This window comes from Puma concolor, chromosome B4, assembly GCF_028749965.1.
Source record: "Puma concolor isolate L17-30 chromosome B4, mPumCon1.1.hap2, whole genome shotgun sequence".
Lineage (NCBI taxonomy): Eukaryota > Metazoa > Chordata > Mammalia > Carnivora > Felidae > Puma > Puma concolor.
This window is the reverse complement of record NC_141673.1, coordinates 21,290,967-21,308,566: the sequence shown is the minus strand read 5'-3', so window position 1 is coordinate 21,308,566 and position 17,600 is coordinate 21,290,967. Positions and strand designations below refer to the sequence as shown.

Sequence of the window (17,600 nt, the reverse complement as noted above, 5' to 3'; positions counted from 1 at the left end):
GCCAAAGTTGGACGTTTAATCGACTGAGCCACCCAGGCACCCCTCAAAGTGTTTAAAAATAAAATTCATGATATAGAGACATGTGGACTTCTTTATGAACACAGCAGATGACAAAATCTAGTAATGGGTCTAACGATTGCTGTAGCTTTGAAGTTTGAAGTATAAACCATAGTTTAAGATAGTGGTGACAGTTGTGATGCAAACAGATTTATAATTTCCACTAGTGATAGAGTCACAGGTAGTGATAACTACTGTGGTTTGTTGCCTACATTCATGATCACAGAAAATGCTAAATTTCAGCTAGCAGTTAGTCAAAATAAAAATGATGATTTTTCCCATCCAAGTTCACAGATCAACAGGATTCCATCCTTGGACTCCAGGCTGAGGACCTCTGTTAATATAGTAGAGCATTAGAGTGAACATCAAGACAGGGAGACACCCAGGTAAATAAGGGTTAGGCCAGGTAAAGCCTGTTAAACCATGTAGGGAGTCGTAGGTGGGCTTTAGGCAGAAAGGTGGTATGATCAAATCCACTCTGGAATAATTGCTATCCAGCCAGTGATCTCCCGGTGGACTGGGATAGAAGTGAGTGGAAGTAGGAGGCACAGTTCAAACCAAAGCTGTTGTAGTCATAAGCAAGCATACTCTGATGTGACTTAAAAGCATTGTTTTTATGAATCACTGGAAAGATACAATTTGGCTTTCTTCTTAAATAGTGGGCCTAGAGAAGTATGGAGGCTATGGGGAAAGAAAGGAAAATGTATGTGCAGTAGATACCCAATAAACACATACTTCATTGTATTGAACACACACACTGGAATAACTCATGTGGAAATACATACAGATTGTAGAGAGGCATTAATAGTTGTCTGGTCCTTGCCCATATGTGGAGAAACATTTAGATCAGAGTTTCCCAAACTTGTGTTTGGCAAATCACTGTTCTGCTGGCTCTGCTGTGAGGAAGGTGTTATATGAAATAGGGGCCTTTACTGTGCTGTGTCCTGTGAGAACTCCAATTGTGAGGTGTGTGTGTGTGTGTGTGTGTGTGTGTGTGTGTGTGTGTGTGGCATGTGTGTGCATGGTATGCATTATTTCCCGGACTTTACTGTAGAGCCCTTTCTTTCATGCCACATCTATTAGCATTACCTGGAACAGTTCCTGCCAAGCACTGATTTGGGAAAATTTGATTTTGATCCATTAAAAAGAAGTCTTTAGATGGCTCTGCAAGTTTGTGTGGTTTTTTGGTTTCGTTTTGTTTTGTTTTTAGCTAAGAGATTATTCTGCCAGATTAAAAGAGCACAATGGAGAGTCTTCTAGCCTCTTTTTGATACCACGGCTGAATTTGTTCTAAAAGGATATGCTAGTTGTTTATTTTTTGGTGGGGAGGGAGTGCAGTAGAAGTGTGATGGGGCAAGCCATGCATGTTTTTAAATAAAGGATGACATATATTAGTGAAGTTTCAGATGTGTATCACATGCATTCTCCCAGCCTTTTGTGAGCAAGGCCAGCTAATTAAAACTTGTCTGCCGAGGCCCAGATCAAATGAGATGCTGGTTTGCATTTGTTTGTTGCCTGGAAAGATAGGCCTAGGTCAACAGAATCTGCTTTGAGGCATATGGAAAAGACATTTTGACAAACCTAAGGAACAATGCTAGTGTGTGCTCTCTTGTGTCTATGGTTTTCCCTTTGGAGTCTTAGAGAAACTGACTGAGATCTAAAATATGCTTTGCATCATTTTTTTCTGGTCTCAAAAACAGGAGTTTGTAGCATTTTGGAAACTCTATGGCAAATCCAATTTATAGCAGGCCGTTTCCCTTTCACTCAAACAGAACAAAGCTTACATATCAGGTGAACATGTTCAACCTGATGACAAAGATTTCACTGTTTTTTTTTTTTTTTTTAATTTTTTTTTTTAACGTTTATTTTATTTTTGGGACAGAGAGAGACAGAGCATGAATGGGGGAGGGGCAGAGAGAGAGGGAGACACAGAATCGGAAACAGGCTCCAGGCTCTGAGCCATCAGCCCAGAGCCCGATGCGGGGCTCGAACTCACAGACCGCGAGATCGTGACCTGGCTGAAGTCGGACGCTTAACCGACTGTGCCACCCAGGCGCCCCAAAGATTTCACTGTTTTAAGAAAGGCTCTAAATGGCTGGCATTTTTGTTTATTTGGTTTTTCATTTTATGGGGGGATAAAACTAGATATTTTTTACTAAAATATTTTTAAATACTCATTTTCAAAAGAGAGAGAGAAGTAAGCAGTATAGATATGTAGGTCTCGCAAATAAGTGTCATATATTCTACCAGAGGTACACAGCGTAGTTTTAGCTGATGTGTGAATATTCATTTTTAGTTTAATAATTATGAATTTTAAAACATGCAAATCACTTAAAATAGCGTCTGGCATATGGCAAGCAATAAATGACTGATGTTTGAGAAACTTTGCAATCATCTCTTTTTACCCTCAGGATAAGTCCAAACTCCTTCCCATGAAACATGAGTCCTGAAGAGTTAGGATAGGCTTTGGAATTGGCCAGACCTTGTTTCAAACTTGACTTCTGGGACCTTGAATAAATTGCCCTTATGTCTTGGTCAGGAATTGCTGGTTGCAAGGAGTAGAAATGCAGTGAAACCAGGTCAAGTTAAAAAGGGAATTATGGTAGGGCTGTAGGGGATCTCGTGAAAGTGAAGAACAGAAAGCAGGTCTGATGTATATATTTGTGCAGTCTGTGCCCTGGACACTGGGGTCTGTGCCCTGCAGTGGGACTGAAATCTAGTCTGTCTTCCTGAGGGACAGAAAAGGAGTCTTTACCTAATTCTTTCCAAGGCATAAACAGAGGCCCTGCCAGGAAGACAGAGTGGAGCTGACCCTACTGGGAACTAGGAAATCCTAAGCTCAGGTCTCCAGCTTCCTTGTTCCACATGGTCCCTAATCTGCTTCTCTCTGAGTATGCTCTACTGTCCCAGGACTCTCCATGGACTGTCTTCTCTCCTTTTCCATGGCTTCTCACTGCACTCGAAAGCTGAAGTGCCTTGCCTGGGACCTGATGTACTTGGTTGGCCTTGACTCCAATGAGACTTGTTTTCAGTTCAAGTGTTCGATGTTTTCTAAGTACAATTTCTGGGTTCAGATTGGAGAGAGATGCAGAGAGACAGAGAGAGACAGACAGAGAGAGCCTGATTGGCCACTCAGGAGTGGGGAGGCCCAGGGTGCTGAGATGGGGGGCAGGGGTGGGGAATGTTGTCTGAAGGAAATGTGAGCAAGGAGGCAGGAACCTGGCATTTCTAGCAACTCTTTGCTGACCCTCATTGTAAAATGGGAATAAAAGGCCTACTGGGCAGATCAAATGAGTTACTTGGTGCTGATATATCAAGTGCCTATATTAGTTTCTTAAGGCTGCTGTAACAAATTACCTCAGACATGGTGGCTTAAAACAACTGAAATTTATTCTCTCACAGTTGTAGAGACCAGAAATTTGAAATGAAGGTGTTGGGTTACCTGGGTGGCTCCTTTGGCCTAGTGACTCTTGAATTCAGCTCAGGTCGTGATCCCAGGGTTGTGGGATGGAGCCCTGTGTCAGGCTCTGTGCTGACAGCATGGAGCCTGCTTGAGATTCAGTCTCTCCCTCTGTCCTCCCCCTTCTCACGCATGCGTGCCATCTCTCGCTCTCAAAAAAAAAAAAAAAAAAAAAAAAAAAAGAAATAAAGGTGTCAGCAGGGCCACACTCGTTCTGAAGGCTCTGCAGAAGAATCCTTCCTTGCTTCTGCCATCTTTGGGGGCTCCAAGCGTTCCTTGGCTTCCTTGGTTTCCTGTCACAAGTTGTTACGTATTTAACATACATACACATAACTCTAATCCTACCTCTGTTTTCATGTGAGCCTCTTGCTGTGTGTCTTCTCCTCTTCTGTCTCAAATCTCTCTCTGCCTTTCTCTTATAAGAACATTTGTCATTGGATTTAGGGCCCAGCTGTATAATCCAGGATAACTCATCTCAAGATCTTTGATTTTATCACATCCACAAAACCCTTTTCCCAAATAAGGCAGCATTCATAGGTTCCAGAGATTTTGTGTGTAAATCTGGGGGCCATTCTTCACCTAACACAGTACCTGACAAGGTGGTTGGCTTATAGTAATGGTGCATACATGGGGTCATAATGATTCTAATGGGGTTCAAGAGATGATGAAAATCAGTTCTCAGCAAGCCTACATGCTCTTTGTCATGTATCATCTCCTTTGGAGAATGGACCTAAGCACCATTCCCTCAGAGAAAAGTATGAGCAAAGGTCACTGTGAGTGATAATTAGCTTCTGGATGAAGCAGATCCCTCTGTCTTGGATCCTTGGTTCCTTGGGTTATTCCATGAATGAATGGCAAAGGAAGTCTAATCTCTACTTCTTAGTAAGAAAGTCAAGTCTCTACAAGTAGTGCAAAGAAACATTGTTTTTTGGGTCAAGAAGATAAAAGGTCCTGATCTTGACTCTCCTTATAACTAGTTGTATGACCTTGGGCAAGTAGCTTAATCTCTCTAAGCCTCAATTTCCTCATCTACAAAAGAAGAGCCAATAATTACCTCCAGGTGTAAGAATGAAGGGAGGAAATATATAGACAGTGCCTTAACGAAATCATGTCCCTCTTCTGCTCCTAGCTTCCAATGGTTTCCATTGCATAAAAACCAAGGTCCTTATGGTGATTAAAAGGGCCTTTCATCATTTGAACCTCTCTTACTTTAACTCCTACTCTCCTGTCCTTCATTCATTACCTTCCAGTTATCCTGACATCCTGCTATTCCTCTGACCTTAGGGCCTTTACACTTGCTATTTCTCTGCCTAGAAAGTTCTCTCAGATAATGAAGAGCATGATTTGCTCCCTTCTTTCTTTTATGGCTTTACTCAAAAGAAGCCTTCCCTGGCTCCTCTGTCTAAAATTGCACTCTACTGCACTCCTATCCAGCCCTCCCTGTTCCCTTCCCTGCTTTATTTTTCTCCTCATCCCTGATCACCATCTAACACAGTCTGTACTTGTTTACTATCTTCTGTCCTCACTGGCATCTTTGTGAACAGCAATCACTGTCTTCTCCAGTACCTAGAACAATGTGTGGCACATAGTAGCATAAAATAAAAATTTACTGAGCTAATTTGAATTAATGATTGTTACTTTCATTTTATTCTTTTTTTATTGTCTTTAATTTTTTTTTTGAGACAGAGAGACAGAGCATGAGCAGGGGAGGGGCAGAGAGAGAGGGAGACACAGAATCTGAAGCAGGTTCCAGGCTCTGAGCTGTCGGCACAGAGCCTGATGCGGGGCTCGAACTCACAGGCCGTGAGATCATGACCTGAGCTGAAGTTGGACGCTTAACCGACTGAGCCACCCAGGCACCCCTTTTTTATTCTTTTTTAAAAGTAATCTATACCTAAAGTGGGCTTGAACTTATGACCCCAAGTTGCATGCTCCACCAAATGAGTCAGCCAGACACCCCAGTTTCATTTTGCTCTCAAACTTCAACTTCTGAATTGGCAAAATGGGAAATACAGCATAGAGGACAGGCCAGTGTTACATGGACTGTGATCTCCTATGACATGAAGGCAATTCTTGTTTGAGTTAGTATTTACACTATCTAGCACCTGACCTGGCACACAGGAGGCACTAGGTGAATGTTGAATAAATGAGCAAATAAATAAGTAACAACTTGTGACAGGAAAATAAACCGATGAAAAATTATAAGGCATACCATCTTGATAATTAAGAACCCTTCCTCCATAATAGGAACACCTTACATTTTGATATCAATGCTTTTTTTTTTAAGAGTTTATTTTTAAGTAATCTCTGCACCCAGGCTGGAGCTTGAACTTACAACCCGAAGATCAAGAGTTGCATGCTGTACAGACTCAGTCAGGTGCCCCAATGCTTTATGAAACCATTCATGTATTCACTCATTTGGCAAATATTTAATTGTACCTTCCAGGAATTTATTTTAGGTGCTAAGGCTATAAAGTCAAAAAGACATGGCTTCCACCTTAGAGTTGCTTGCCACCAGTGTGGGAAATGTATGTGTGAATGGCTAGTTTGAGAACAGCATGTTGCAGTGGCCATGTCTGTAAGAACAGAGGTCTGTGGAACAAGTGCAGGAAAAAGTGACCACTTCAAAAGGGAGTTGGGGAGTTTTTCAGAGGAAGGGACATTTTCAAGGAGTCTGAAAAGAATGAGTTACTTTGGGAAGAAAGTAAGGAAAGGGAGTCCAGCCCTGGAGACTCACATTTTCAATGGCCTAAAAGTTGTATCATTACTAAATACATATGGGTGTATTTAAGTTTGTACATAATCTTTCCTTGCCCTCACTAAAAGGGAAGCTCATTGAGAACAGGGAATTTTTTGCATCCATTGCTATATCCCAAGCATCTAAGAAGCCCTCCAGAAATATTTGTTGGATAAGGGAAGGAAAGAAGGGCCTTGTGGGGTTACTATGCAAGATCATCATTGAAAAATGATGGCCAAATGTTTTTTTACAAACGTAACTATATCTGATTTCTCATTTCAGACAGCACAGTTTAATTGGGATCCAGAGACAGTGGGCCTTATCCATGGATCTTTTTTCTGGGGTTATATTGTGACACAAATTCCAGGTGGTTTCATTTCAAATAAGTTTGCTGCTAACAGGTAAGACAAACTGACATAACATGAATGCAGTACAGATCATAACATGATTTTGTGTTTTTACAAAATCTGCACAGTTGGCTCTCAATTTAGAGTTGCAGAATGAGAGACAGGAGGCATTCCAATAGATGTGGTTCATAGATACTGATCCCATATGATTCTGTTCTTAAGAGTCTCCTTTTATTTACTTTCTTGTCTAATTTTAATTTATCTTTCAATTCCTTTAGTGATTATGTAGTAAAATTAGCAATTGAATCTGAGTCAGGAGACTCAGTTATTTAGTTCCTGGGCCCTAAATAACTCACTTGGTAACCTCTACTGAGTCACTTTTCTTCCTTCTCTGGGTCTTTGTTTCCTCATCTGTGATATAAAGCATGGTTTAGATTGTGTTTGAGTTCTCTCTGACAAGTGACATTCTGTGATCCTATATACTATGTTAATATAGTCCTGTACCGGGGCGCCTGGGTGGCGCAGTCGGTTAAGCGTCCGACTTCAACCAGGTCACGATCTTGCCGTCCGCGAGTTCGAGCCCCGCGTCAGGCTCTGGGCTGATGGCTCAGAGCCTGGAGCCTGTTTCCGATTCTGTGTCTCCCTCTCTCTCTGCCCCTCCCCCGTTCATGCTCTGTCTCTCTCTGTCCCAAAAATAAATAAACGTTGAAAAAAAAAAAAAAAATTTAAAAAAAAAAATATAGTCCTGTACCATAAAGGTTTTGTCGTGTGGGTAGTAGGGGCTTGCCTCTAGATTGCAAGATGTCTTCAGTGCCCTTGAGATTCTGTAATAGCTGTTTGAGCAATTAAATGTGTCCAAGATGTAATGAGCTGCCTCAAGGAGCAGTTGAGTTCTCTGTCAGTAGAGGTATTCAAGCAGAAGAAGATGGCCACTTGGAGGAGATGTAGGGTGTATATGTAGCAGAAAAGGAGTGTACTAAATATTTCCAGCTTCTTTCCAATTGTATGTCCTGTGTGATTTGTACATATATGGAATTCATGAATTGTACATTTTCTAAAGTTGTGTTTCTCAAACTCTAAAACACAACTCATTAGATGATAATGAAAGCAATATAGTGATTTACCAATGAGCATTTTCTAAGAAAAGAGAGAAAAATAGAAGAGAAGATAATCAAATAAAATAAAACAGAATAGAAAATATCTTAGTTCATTGCACACAAAGTAGTGGTTGAGAAACTTGTTTTAGTTACATTTGTGTATATGATTATGTATTGGGTTGCAATATGAAATATATTTTATTTTATAGGTCAAGGTCAAAAAAGTTTGAAAGTCACTACCATAAGATCTAAATATGTACAAGCATGACTGTATTTACCTATGTTCTTGTCAATTTGTGTCTTTCATTCATTGTCACTTATCTATTGTATTCTTTTCAAAAAGTGATAGAATATTGGCTCATATGGTCCTCGAGTTTACTGCTTACACTTCTGCCATAAAAAGAAATCACACATAATATTTCCCAGCATGTTAAAAGTGCTGAGGCATCATTAATGTGTGAGAAAGGAAGAAAATGCTGCCTGCTCTCTGTTCCCAGAACAGTCTGGTCCAGGCAGGGCAAAGAAGGCAAATGACACTGGGCAGCAAGTTGGGGGCTAAGACAGAGTTACACAGCCTCTTTTGTGCTTGGCTAATCTTATGACACAGCATGCTTTTAGGTAGGGTGGCCTTGTAGTAAAGTCAGAGCAGAATTGCGAAGCAGGAGACACAATCCAAATGTGCAGATGTCATGTGGTAATAGAGTGAGTCAGTTGGGTAGAACCAAGCAGAATGGTGCATCTCCAGCAAGCTCACCTCCTGTTGGTCAGTCTCCAGCTTCAGGACCTCATTCAAGAAGGGCATCCCTATACTGCCAAAAACCTGTCTGTAATTGGTCCAGGGATGAGCTCAGGTATCAAAGTAAAGAAAGGAAAGGAAAGGAAAGCAGCCTAACAGTACAGCTTGGGATATACCAGATCCTAACATAACATCTATTTCTCTTTCTATTAATTTCCATGGTGATTTTCCATGAATGGTGAGGTTCATTCCTGATGTGTGACTAAAGTACCACATCGATGAGTGGGCCTGCCCACTAATACAGTGTTTTGGTCCCTCAGGGTCTTTGGAGCTGCCATCTTCTTAACATCAACCTTGAACATGTTCATCCCTTCTGCAGCCAGAGTGCATTACGGCTGTGTCATGGGTGTCAGAATTTTGCAAGGTCTAGTGGAGGTAGGAGTTTCTTTCCTTAATGGTTTTTGATATTGCTAGATAAAGTATGGTCCTTTAGAAAATTCAGCTTCTGAAGAAAACCTGCTTTGCTTAGTTTTCCAACACATTGTCCTGCTATTTTCACTCTCTGGTTTTAACTACAGTTATGAGTACTTTAATGAAAATGCCTTGCGTGATTACAAATTTGTACACAATAAAGAACCATTTCATAGAGTGCAGAATTTCAGATGAGCCAAGAATGATCTTAGAGATAATCTAATCCAACCTCTTTCCTTTAATAAATGATAGGACCGCAGCCCAAATCCTTTAGTTCACATTGCAGGGTCCCTTTCCGCTAAAGCAATTTAAATGGATTTATTAATAAATATGTAAATTTGTAAATATGTAAATATGTAAATTTCCAGGGTGTAGTGTTACACAGAGATTTAACTCAGAGAAAGAGGTAGCATGGTAGAGAGCCAGAAGGTAAATATTTTGGACTTTGCCATATGTTCTGTGGGGCAACAACTCAACTCTGCCATTGTAGAACAAAAGCAGCCAGAGACAATATGTAAGCAAATGGGCATGGCCAAGCTTTAGTAAAACTTTTTGGATACTGAAATTTGAATTTCATATGATTTTTACATGCCATGAAATATTATTCTCCTTTCAATTTGTTTTTACTTGCTTGAAAACCATGAATGCTGAGTAATGTATAGAACTGTTGAATCACTATATTGTACAACTGAAACTAACATAATACTGTATGTTACCGATCCTGGAATTAAAAAGAAAGTTTTTAAAAGAAAATTTTTAAATGTTTATTTATTTGTAAGAGAGAGGAAGAGAGAGAGCGTGGGGGGCGAGGGGCAGAGAGAGAGGGAGGGAGAGAATCCCAAGCAGGCTGTGCACTCTCAGTGCAGAGCCCAACGGAGGGTGTGGGGGGAGGCTCAAACCCATGAACCATGAGATCATCACCTGAGCTGAAGTCATGAGTCAGATGCTTAATCAAGTGAGCCACCCAGGCACCTCTAAAAAAAAAATTAATGAAAAAATAAAAAATAAAAATGCGAGTTGAGAAAAAAAATGTGAAAACCAGTCCTTCCTCATGAATAGTACAAAAACGGATGGTGTGCTAAATCAGGTCATAGTTTCTCAAGCCCTGATGTAGAGCAGTGTTTCCCAAGCTCAGTCATTCGCCTCTAGCCTTTGTCACTTTTGTCATATCCATATACAATTTGTACTATTATTTACCTACAGTGTTTCCCTAGATCAATTCATTAAAAAAAAAACCCACACCCCAAAAGAACCTCATCATAAGCAACAATATCTTTGAAATCATGGGTTTGATGTGCCAGTTACATTTTTTTCTAAAACCTGTTAGAATATACATGCACCAATTATGATAAAAAAAGTAGGTTGTGGGGTGTCTGGGTGGCTCCATTGGTTAAGCATCTGGCTCTTGATTTCGGCTCAGGTCATGATCCCACAGTTAGTGGGTTTGAGCCCTGCATTGGGGCTCCGCACCGACAATGCGGATTGGGATTCTCTCGCCCTCTCTCTCTGCCCTTCCCTTGCTTGTGCTCTCTCTCTCTCTCTCTCAAAATAAATAAATAAACTTAAAAAAAAATGTAGGTTGTTGTAGCAACTCAAATATAACTCTAGTCCCACTAGAGGGACATATACTGCATTTTAGAAAATAATGATGGGTGGAAAGAATATGCTATTAACAGCCATGAAGACTAGAGTGTAGTCACTGAATGCTTCTTAACCTCAGGTTCTGTATCTTGAAATAAGGGGATGGATCAATTGATTGCAGAAGTCCCTTTCTATACTGATATTCTATAATAATATGAAATATAAAGACCTTTTCCCCATTCCCCACCATTCTTACATTTGAACTGATATTCAAATTTCAGCATCTGTGCTGTGAGTTAAAATAGCTTGACACAGGCTACTTGGTATTTATGAATTGGGCTTTTATGTTGTAGCCTGTCTTAAAGAAGCAGGATCTATATTTTAAACAAACAGAAACTGGAGTCAAATAAAATAGTCTGTTTTCAACTGTTTTGCCAGGGTGTGACTTACCCAGCCTGCCACGGGATGTGGAGTAAGTGGGCACCACCTTTGGAGAGAAGCCGACTGGCCACAACCTCTTTTTGTGGTAAGTGTATTAGAATAGCAGGTTTTACTTAGGAATGCTTTGGCTTCAAGTAAAGATGCTACTAGGTACAGTCTATTTTTTTCACATAATAGAAGCCCCAGAGTGACGCAATTGGCCCTAATTGCATCAAATGCTTTATCATCTACAGAGGCAGCTAGGAAAAGCTAGGAAAAGCTAGCTTTTCCAGCACCTTTAGTAGAGAAAGGTAAAAAAGAAGGATGTGGTTGTTGAATTAGCCAACAAATGATATTTGCCAAGATCAAAAGCAGAAGAGAGAGAATCATAAAACCTTTTGCTTCTCTTCTTTTTACAGATGGAGAAACTGAAATGAAAGTTTATAGTTTAGTTTCATTGAACAGAAATTAAGATCCAAGTTTACACGGGGTATGGAAAGGGAGCTAGACTACCTGATTCTTCTTCTTTTTTTTTTTAATGTTTATTTATTTAGTTTTGATGGGGGGAGGGTCAGAGAGAGATTGAGGCAGAGGCTCTGAAGCAGACTGCACTGACAGCAGAGAGCCCAATGTGGGGCTGGAGCTGAAATCAGCAGTTGGACGTTTAACCGACTGAGCTACCCAGACACCCCTGTACCACCTGGTTCTTAATTCAGAACATTCCTCACTGCATTACTATGTACACATTGTCACAGAGGTCTTTTAATTAATTTTTGCCATTACATTCCAGATGAAAATGGAGGCCATCCATCTTACCTGAAAGTATGTTAGTGGTCCTTAAGTAGTGATGTGACTTTAATTCCTGGGTCACCAAACCTCACCTTGCTAAGGTTGTCTCACTCCAGGTCATGTTTTGGGGACTGGCCCTCTATGAATTTCTGAAATAATTGGTGTTTGAAGGGTCTACCTTCAATAATTAAACAAGGACAGTGCATGCTGACACCATCAACACAGTTGTAAAATATATTTTCATATATATATATGAAATATATATTTCACAGTTGTGATATATATATATATATATATATATATATATATATATATATATATATATATATATATTTATGTGGGAAGAGGCCCAGGAAGACAAAAGTGCTTTAGGCCATGAAAGTTACAATGGGGACTCGGCAAAATTAGGATCAGAATTTAGTTCTGTCTAGTTTTTCAAGCTAGTGTGCCTTTACTAAGAGAAACTAACTTGTATTCCTTAGCTAAAGAGAGAAATAAAGTTTCCTCTTAATTTCTGTGAATCTTTTAATTTATTTCTCCCTTGATGTTTCTCTTTACCTCCTTAAATAATAATAATAATAATAATAACAACAACAATAATATAGAATCTTTGGGACTTTGGTGTGAATATTCACCAATGTACCTATTTTATCCCTAGTTTGGAACTACGTGCAAAGTTGAGATGTCTTTGTATTTTTAGCCTCTCTTGTCCTTAGAAACCATTTTTCTCCTCTCACTTGTAGTTCAGGATCATCTCCCCTTCCACTACTGACCTTGTGCCAGCTCTAGAAGAATATAAGATTTTGACCTTGTGAACTGTCAGATCCTTGACTTTATTTTCTTTGGATGGTTTATTTATAAGGCTTTTCATTTTGATTTGCCTGCAAAGCAAGAATGACTAGCTGCCACTCTCCATTCTTAGTGTCTTTATAACCCTCAAAGGGCTGATTTGAGAAATGGTTTGACTCTCAAGGAAAGTTACCTGATCAAAGTTATAGGCTTTATTACTTTTCCTGGCTAAGGTGTAGCCTTGGTTTGAAAGAACAGCCAAAGAGAAATGTCATTAGAAGGAAACCCAGATTTGGGGTTAATCGGTTCTTACACAAAAAATATTGGAGTTGACAGGGACTTTAGGAAATATCGAGTCAAGTAAGTTCTCCCAGCTAGTGAGGACAGAAGTGGGGACTCTCCTACCCCTAATGGCTATTCCACCTTCTCCCACCATTCCACAAGCATTGGAGGGCTCCTCTGTCCTCCACTGCCAGCCCACAGAAGGATCAAGGTACAGTCAGCTCCCCTAGGGCAGTTTGGGTGGTGCACCCCGTGGGGGTATGCTCAGAGGCTGTGGGCGTGACAGGAGATGACACTCAGCCATGTCCAGAAGGATGAGGGAGAGTTTGTCTACTAGACAGGGAAGGACAGTCTCAAGTGTAAAATGTCCTCCATGAAAGAATGCTTCCTAGTATGAGGAAATAATGGGCATATTTAAGTGGAGGAGGCAGGACTGAATTATTAAATAGTTAAGGATAAAGACTCTGGATTCCTATCACTCACACCTGTGTGACCTCAGACAATTTACCTCCCCTCACCCAGCCTTGGTTTCTCCCATAAATGGAGATGATATTGGTACCAATGCCAAGAGGTTGAAAAAAGGGTTAAATACAATCTTGGGTCTAGAATCTTCAACCTAGTAGAGGGCACACACAAAGCATCCAATGCATTTTAGCTGGTGGTGGTTATTCCCTGACCTTCCCTATCCCTAGCATTTCCCTACCCCTCACTTCCAGGAAATTTGGCCCAGGAAAGACCACCTTCTCCACACCCACAGCAGAGTTAGGCCTGCAGCTCTTTCTAAACAATTGCCTTGGAATGCTTGTCTTCCTGGTTTGAGGAAGTCTGGGGTTGAAAAAAAATGCATTGTCATTCTGTACATTACAGTAGCATAATAGTTGGCGTTTGTGCAGCTCTAATTACAGCTTACAAAACATCTTCACAGACATAGTTTATTTGATTCTCAAAATGACTATGTGAGATGGAGATTTCATTCCCATCTTCTATCTGAGGAAAATGATTCCCACAGATTGAGAGACTCCCTCAGGTGTCATGATGCTCAGATTTGAGATTCCAGGTTGGGCCTTTCCTGGCCAGTCAGTCCCACCTTGGAAAGATGGAATTTAATCTCTTTCTCTGGGAAGATCCCCAAACTCCCATTTCCTGAAGGTCTTCCTTAGCACTGAAGTCTGAGATATAGAATATCTTGTTGCTACTCACTTTTTCAGAGCAAGAATTTTTTCATTCACAGCCCAGAGGGAATTTCAGGTAGTAATTTTTTTGTTTTTTTGATTCAGTTAATATTGATTAGGAGTTTTCAGGGCTCATGTTTCTACAGCAGATATCACGGAGCTGTAGGGCATAGTGGACACCAGACCTCTAGCCTTCGTTATCTTGTCTAGACAAGATAAACATCCACATATAGGTATTTACAAGGTTAAGTATTTACAAAGAAATAAACTTAAACATATGCCCATTCTGGAGGTAGGTGGAGAGAGCAGCCATCCTGTTCCTACTGCCATCCTGGAACAGAACTGTTTCCTTCCTGATTAAAAAAAAAAATCAAGACTCTAAAAACACTGATTTCTTAATAGTTTGAAGTCCCTCATTTAAAGACCTAGGTGATAATTCTTCTGAACTGTGAACTCTGAAAGGAAGATCTATTTGTGCCTTTGCTTGCTGTCTTGAGTACATAATATTGTACCCAGTGGCTGGGTGGCTGGGTGGCTGGGTGGCTGGGTGGCTCTCCCAGGGGCCTGGGTGGCTCTGTTGGTTGAGTGTCTGACTTCAGGCTCAGGTCATTATCTAATGATTCATGGGTTTGAGCCCCACGTCGGACATGGGCTCCCAGCTGTCAGTGTGGAGCCGGCTTCGGATCCTCTGTCCCCCTCTCTCTCTCTGCCCCTCCCCTGGTCACACTCTCTTTCTCTCTCTCAAAAATAAAATAAACATTAAAAAAAAATATTGTACCTGGTTGAATTTTTCAAATTTCTCTGAGAGTTTTCTCACCACTTTGTTCTATTTTTTCATGTAATTCCAAATTGCTGCGCCCAAGCAATCTTTGTCTCATTCCTCCATGGTACCTGGATGTAGTTAAAGGGCACCTGGTGACCTTTCTCTGCTGGGAGCCCTGTGGTAAGGCACCCTGGGAGTTTGTCCTTCTGCACAGGCGCATTGTGACTCTCGCTCCGTTCGATTCATCATCTCAGCAGGAACTTGAGATGACCTGAGGCGGCATGAGTGACTGTTGCTAAGTTTCCATCCATGTTTCCTTGTTCTAGGTTCCTATGCGGGGGCAGTGATTGCCATGCCTCTGGCTGGGGTGTTGGTACAGTACATTGGATGGGCCTCTGTCTTTTATATTTATGGTGAGTAAGTTGACTTTATGAGTTCCCATGGTTGACTCATAGAGATGGAATTTTATTGTATATTGGGATTGGCTAAGAATTTACTGTATGAATGGAGTGCCTGTGTAGCTCACTTGGTTAAGTGCCTGACTTTTGATCTCAGCTCAGGTCATGCATGATCTTTCCATTAGTGAGACTGAGCCCTGCGTCAGGCTCTGTGCTAACAGCATGGAGCCTACCTGGCAATCTCTTTCTCTCTTTCTGCCTCTCCCATGCTTGCTCTGTCTCTCTCTCTCTCTCTCTCAAAATAAATAAACATTAAAAAAAGAATTTACTATATGAAAATAGAGATTATTAAAACAAGTTTATCATGTAAGTGGAATACTTGTCTGTTTATGATTCATTTAATGCTTGTATTAAAGTTACTTTCTTAATGGGAACAATATTACCTTTCTTTAAATACAAGCTAACAACAACAACAACAACAACAGGAAAAGCAAAGAAATACTTCTTTCTAGATGAACGTCATGCTATATGGCAATATTTTGAGATTTGGGAAATTTAGAGACAAAAGACCAGGAAACCATATCATTAAGCCTTTTGTTTTTTACTGCAGGTATGTTTGGGATTATTTGGTACACATTTTGGCTGCTGCAGGCCTATGAATGTCCCGCTGCTCACCCAACAATATCCAGTGAGGAGAGGACCTACATAGAGACAAGTATAGGAGAAGGAGCCAACGTGGTTAGTCTCAGTGTAAGTAGAGATGGACAGATGAAGACTTGCCTCTTTTCTACTTCTCTTAGTGATTGTGTTGTCCTCTCAAGAAAAAAAATATGTCAATATAGTCACTAAAAATCTCCTGGTATTTTTACCCTCTAGAAATTTAACACACCATGGAAAAAATTTTTCACATCGTTGCCAGTTTATGCAATCATTGTGGCAAATTTTTGCAGAAGCTGGACCTTTTATTTGCTGTTAATAAGTCAGCCTGCTTATTTTGAAGAGGTCTTTGGATTTGCAATAAGTAAGGTAAACACATAGATGCTTCTAATGTTCTTTAACCTTAAATTTCTTGCTTCTACTGAGAAAATCTTTGCATGATAAAATAATTAAATTGCTGATCAAAATTCATAACAGTTCTGTGACACCTAATACCCTAGAGGTAAGACAAGTTGTACGTTCTGGGCACAGTATACATAGCTATTTAATTTCTTCTTTGTAAGGATCAAAGCTGTTTTAAGCTGCTTTTAAAGATTTATGTTCTATTCTATCTCAAAGGTTTTTTTGAAGCTAAACTCATGAACCACATATTAGGTAAGAATAAAAAGATTTGAAGGCAAGAAGGTTTTTTCCCCTTATAATGTACTTGGTGAGTAGCAGTAAGAGACTTAAAGCTTGTTTTGCAGACCACCACACTCTCCATAATGGTAGTTATAGTAATAACAACCATTGGCTTGTATGGTTTAGAAAAAACCTCCTTCAATGTCTCCAGCCACTGTGATTAGATTGTCTGCGTTTCAGGGAGGAAAGGTGTAGATGGTGAAATATAGCCATCATCATGGAAGAATTAACCACCTTCCTACAGGAAAAGAACAGCGACCTAGTAGAGGTAGATGTTTTCATAGCCCCAGGTACTGTCCGGGGTGACCATGGAGGAGCTTATATATATATATATATATATATATATATATATATATATATATCCATGAAGCCATCCATGAATGCTCACTTTGTGCCAAGTGTTTACTATGTGCTGGGCCCTTTGGCAGGTGCTGGGGCCTCTGTGATGAATACAAGTCAGGTCTGTCCTCAAGGAGCTTTCAGTCTGGTGGGAGAGACAGGTCTATACTTAAAATCATTCACTCATTCATTATTTATTATAAAATTCAGGCCTATCTGGGTCTCATATAATTAGATGATTAAACTTGGTGGGGAGTGGGCAAGGAATTGGGGAAGTGCATCTGTCTGAAGCAGCTAAAAATAGCTCATTGTTTTTTATTTCTCTCCAGGTGGGTCTCTTGTCAGCAGTCCCACACATGGTTATGACCATCATTGTGCCGATTGGAGGACAATTGGCTGATTATTTAAGAAGCAGAAAAATTTTGACCACAACTGCTGTCAGAAAAATCATGAACTGTGGAGGTACTGTGGATTTCATAGGTGGCTTAAGTAGCCTTTACAGAATGAGATGAACTGCAGAGCATATTTTGGGGGTTCTGTATAATCATTAGAAAGGATCTTAAAGGCCCCTGAATCCATCCCCCAGCAGATACTTGAGTGTCCATCATACCCCTGCTAACTGGTCATCCAGCTTGTGCAGCCTGAAATAGGACAACTTAGTTGATAGATCAGTACTCACCTCCAACTGCAGAAATGCTTCTTTCATTTACTCTTAAGCCAAAGCAAACTGATGTCCTGTGACATATCTTTATTATTTATCCTTCCCATATATTCTCCCATACACATAATCCTTTGCTTTTGTAGTTTATTCCCTTATCCCTTTC

General features: G+C 40.3%; 1 protein-coding gene across 2 annotated transcripts in view; it reads left to right on the top strand.

The window, feature by feature from the left end:
* The window catches only part of SLC17A8 (solute carrier family 17 member 8), a 49,073-nt gene that overhangs the window by 17,031 nt on the left and 14,442 nt on the right, over positions 1–17,600 (top strand). For both annotated transcript variants that reach the window (XM_025926673.2, XM_086712557.1), the window contains exons 3-9: positions 6,537–6,655; positions 8,755–8,869; positions 10,925–11,012; positions 15,028–15,114; positions 15,710–15,849; positions 15,976–16,125; positions 17,106–17,238. In XM_025926673.2, the coding sequence (XP_025782458.1) occupies positions 6,537–6,655; positions 8,755–8,869; positions 10,925–11,012; positions 15,028–15,114; positions 15,710–15,849; positions 15,976–16,125; positions 17,106–17,238 (832 nt within the window). The remainder of the gene's footprint in view (positions 1–6,536; positions 6,656–8,754; positions 8,870–10,924; positions 11,013–15,027; positions 15,115–15,709; positions 15,850–15,975; positions 16,126–17,105; positions 17,239–17,600) is intronic.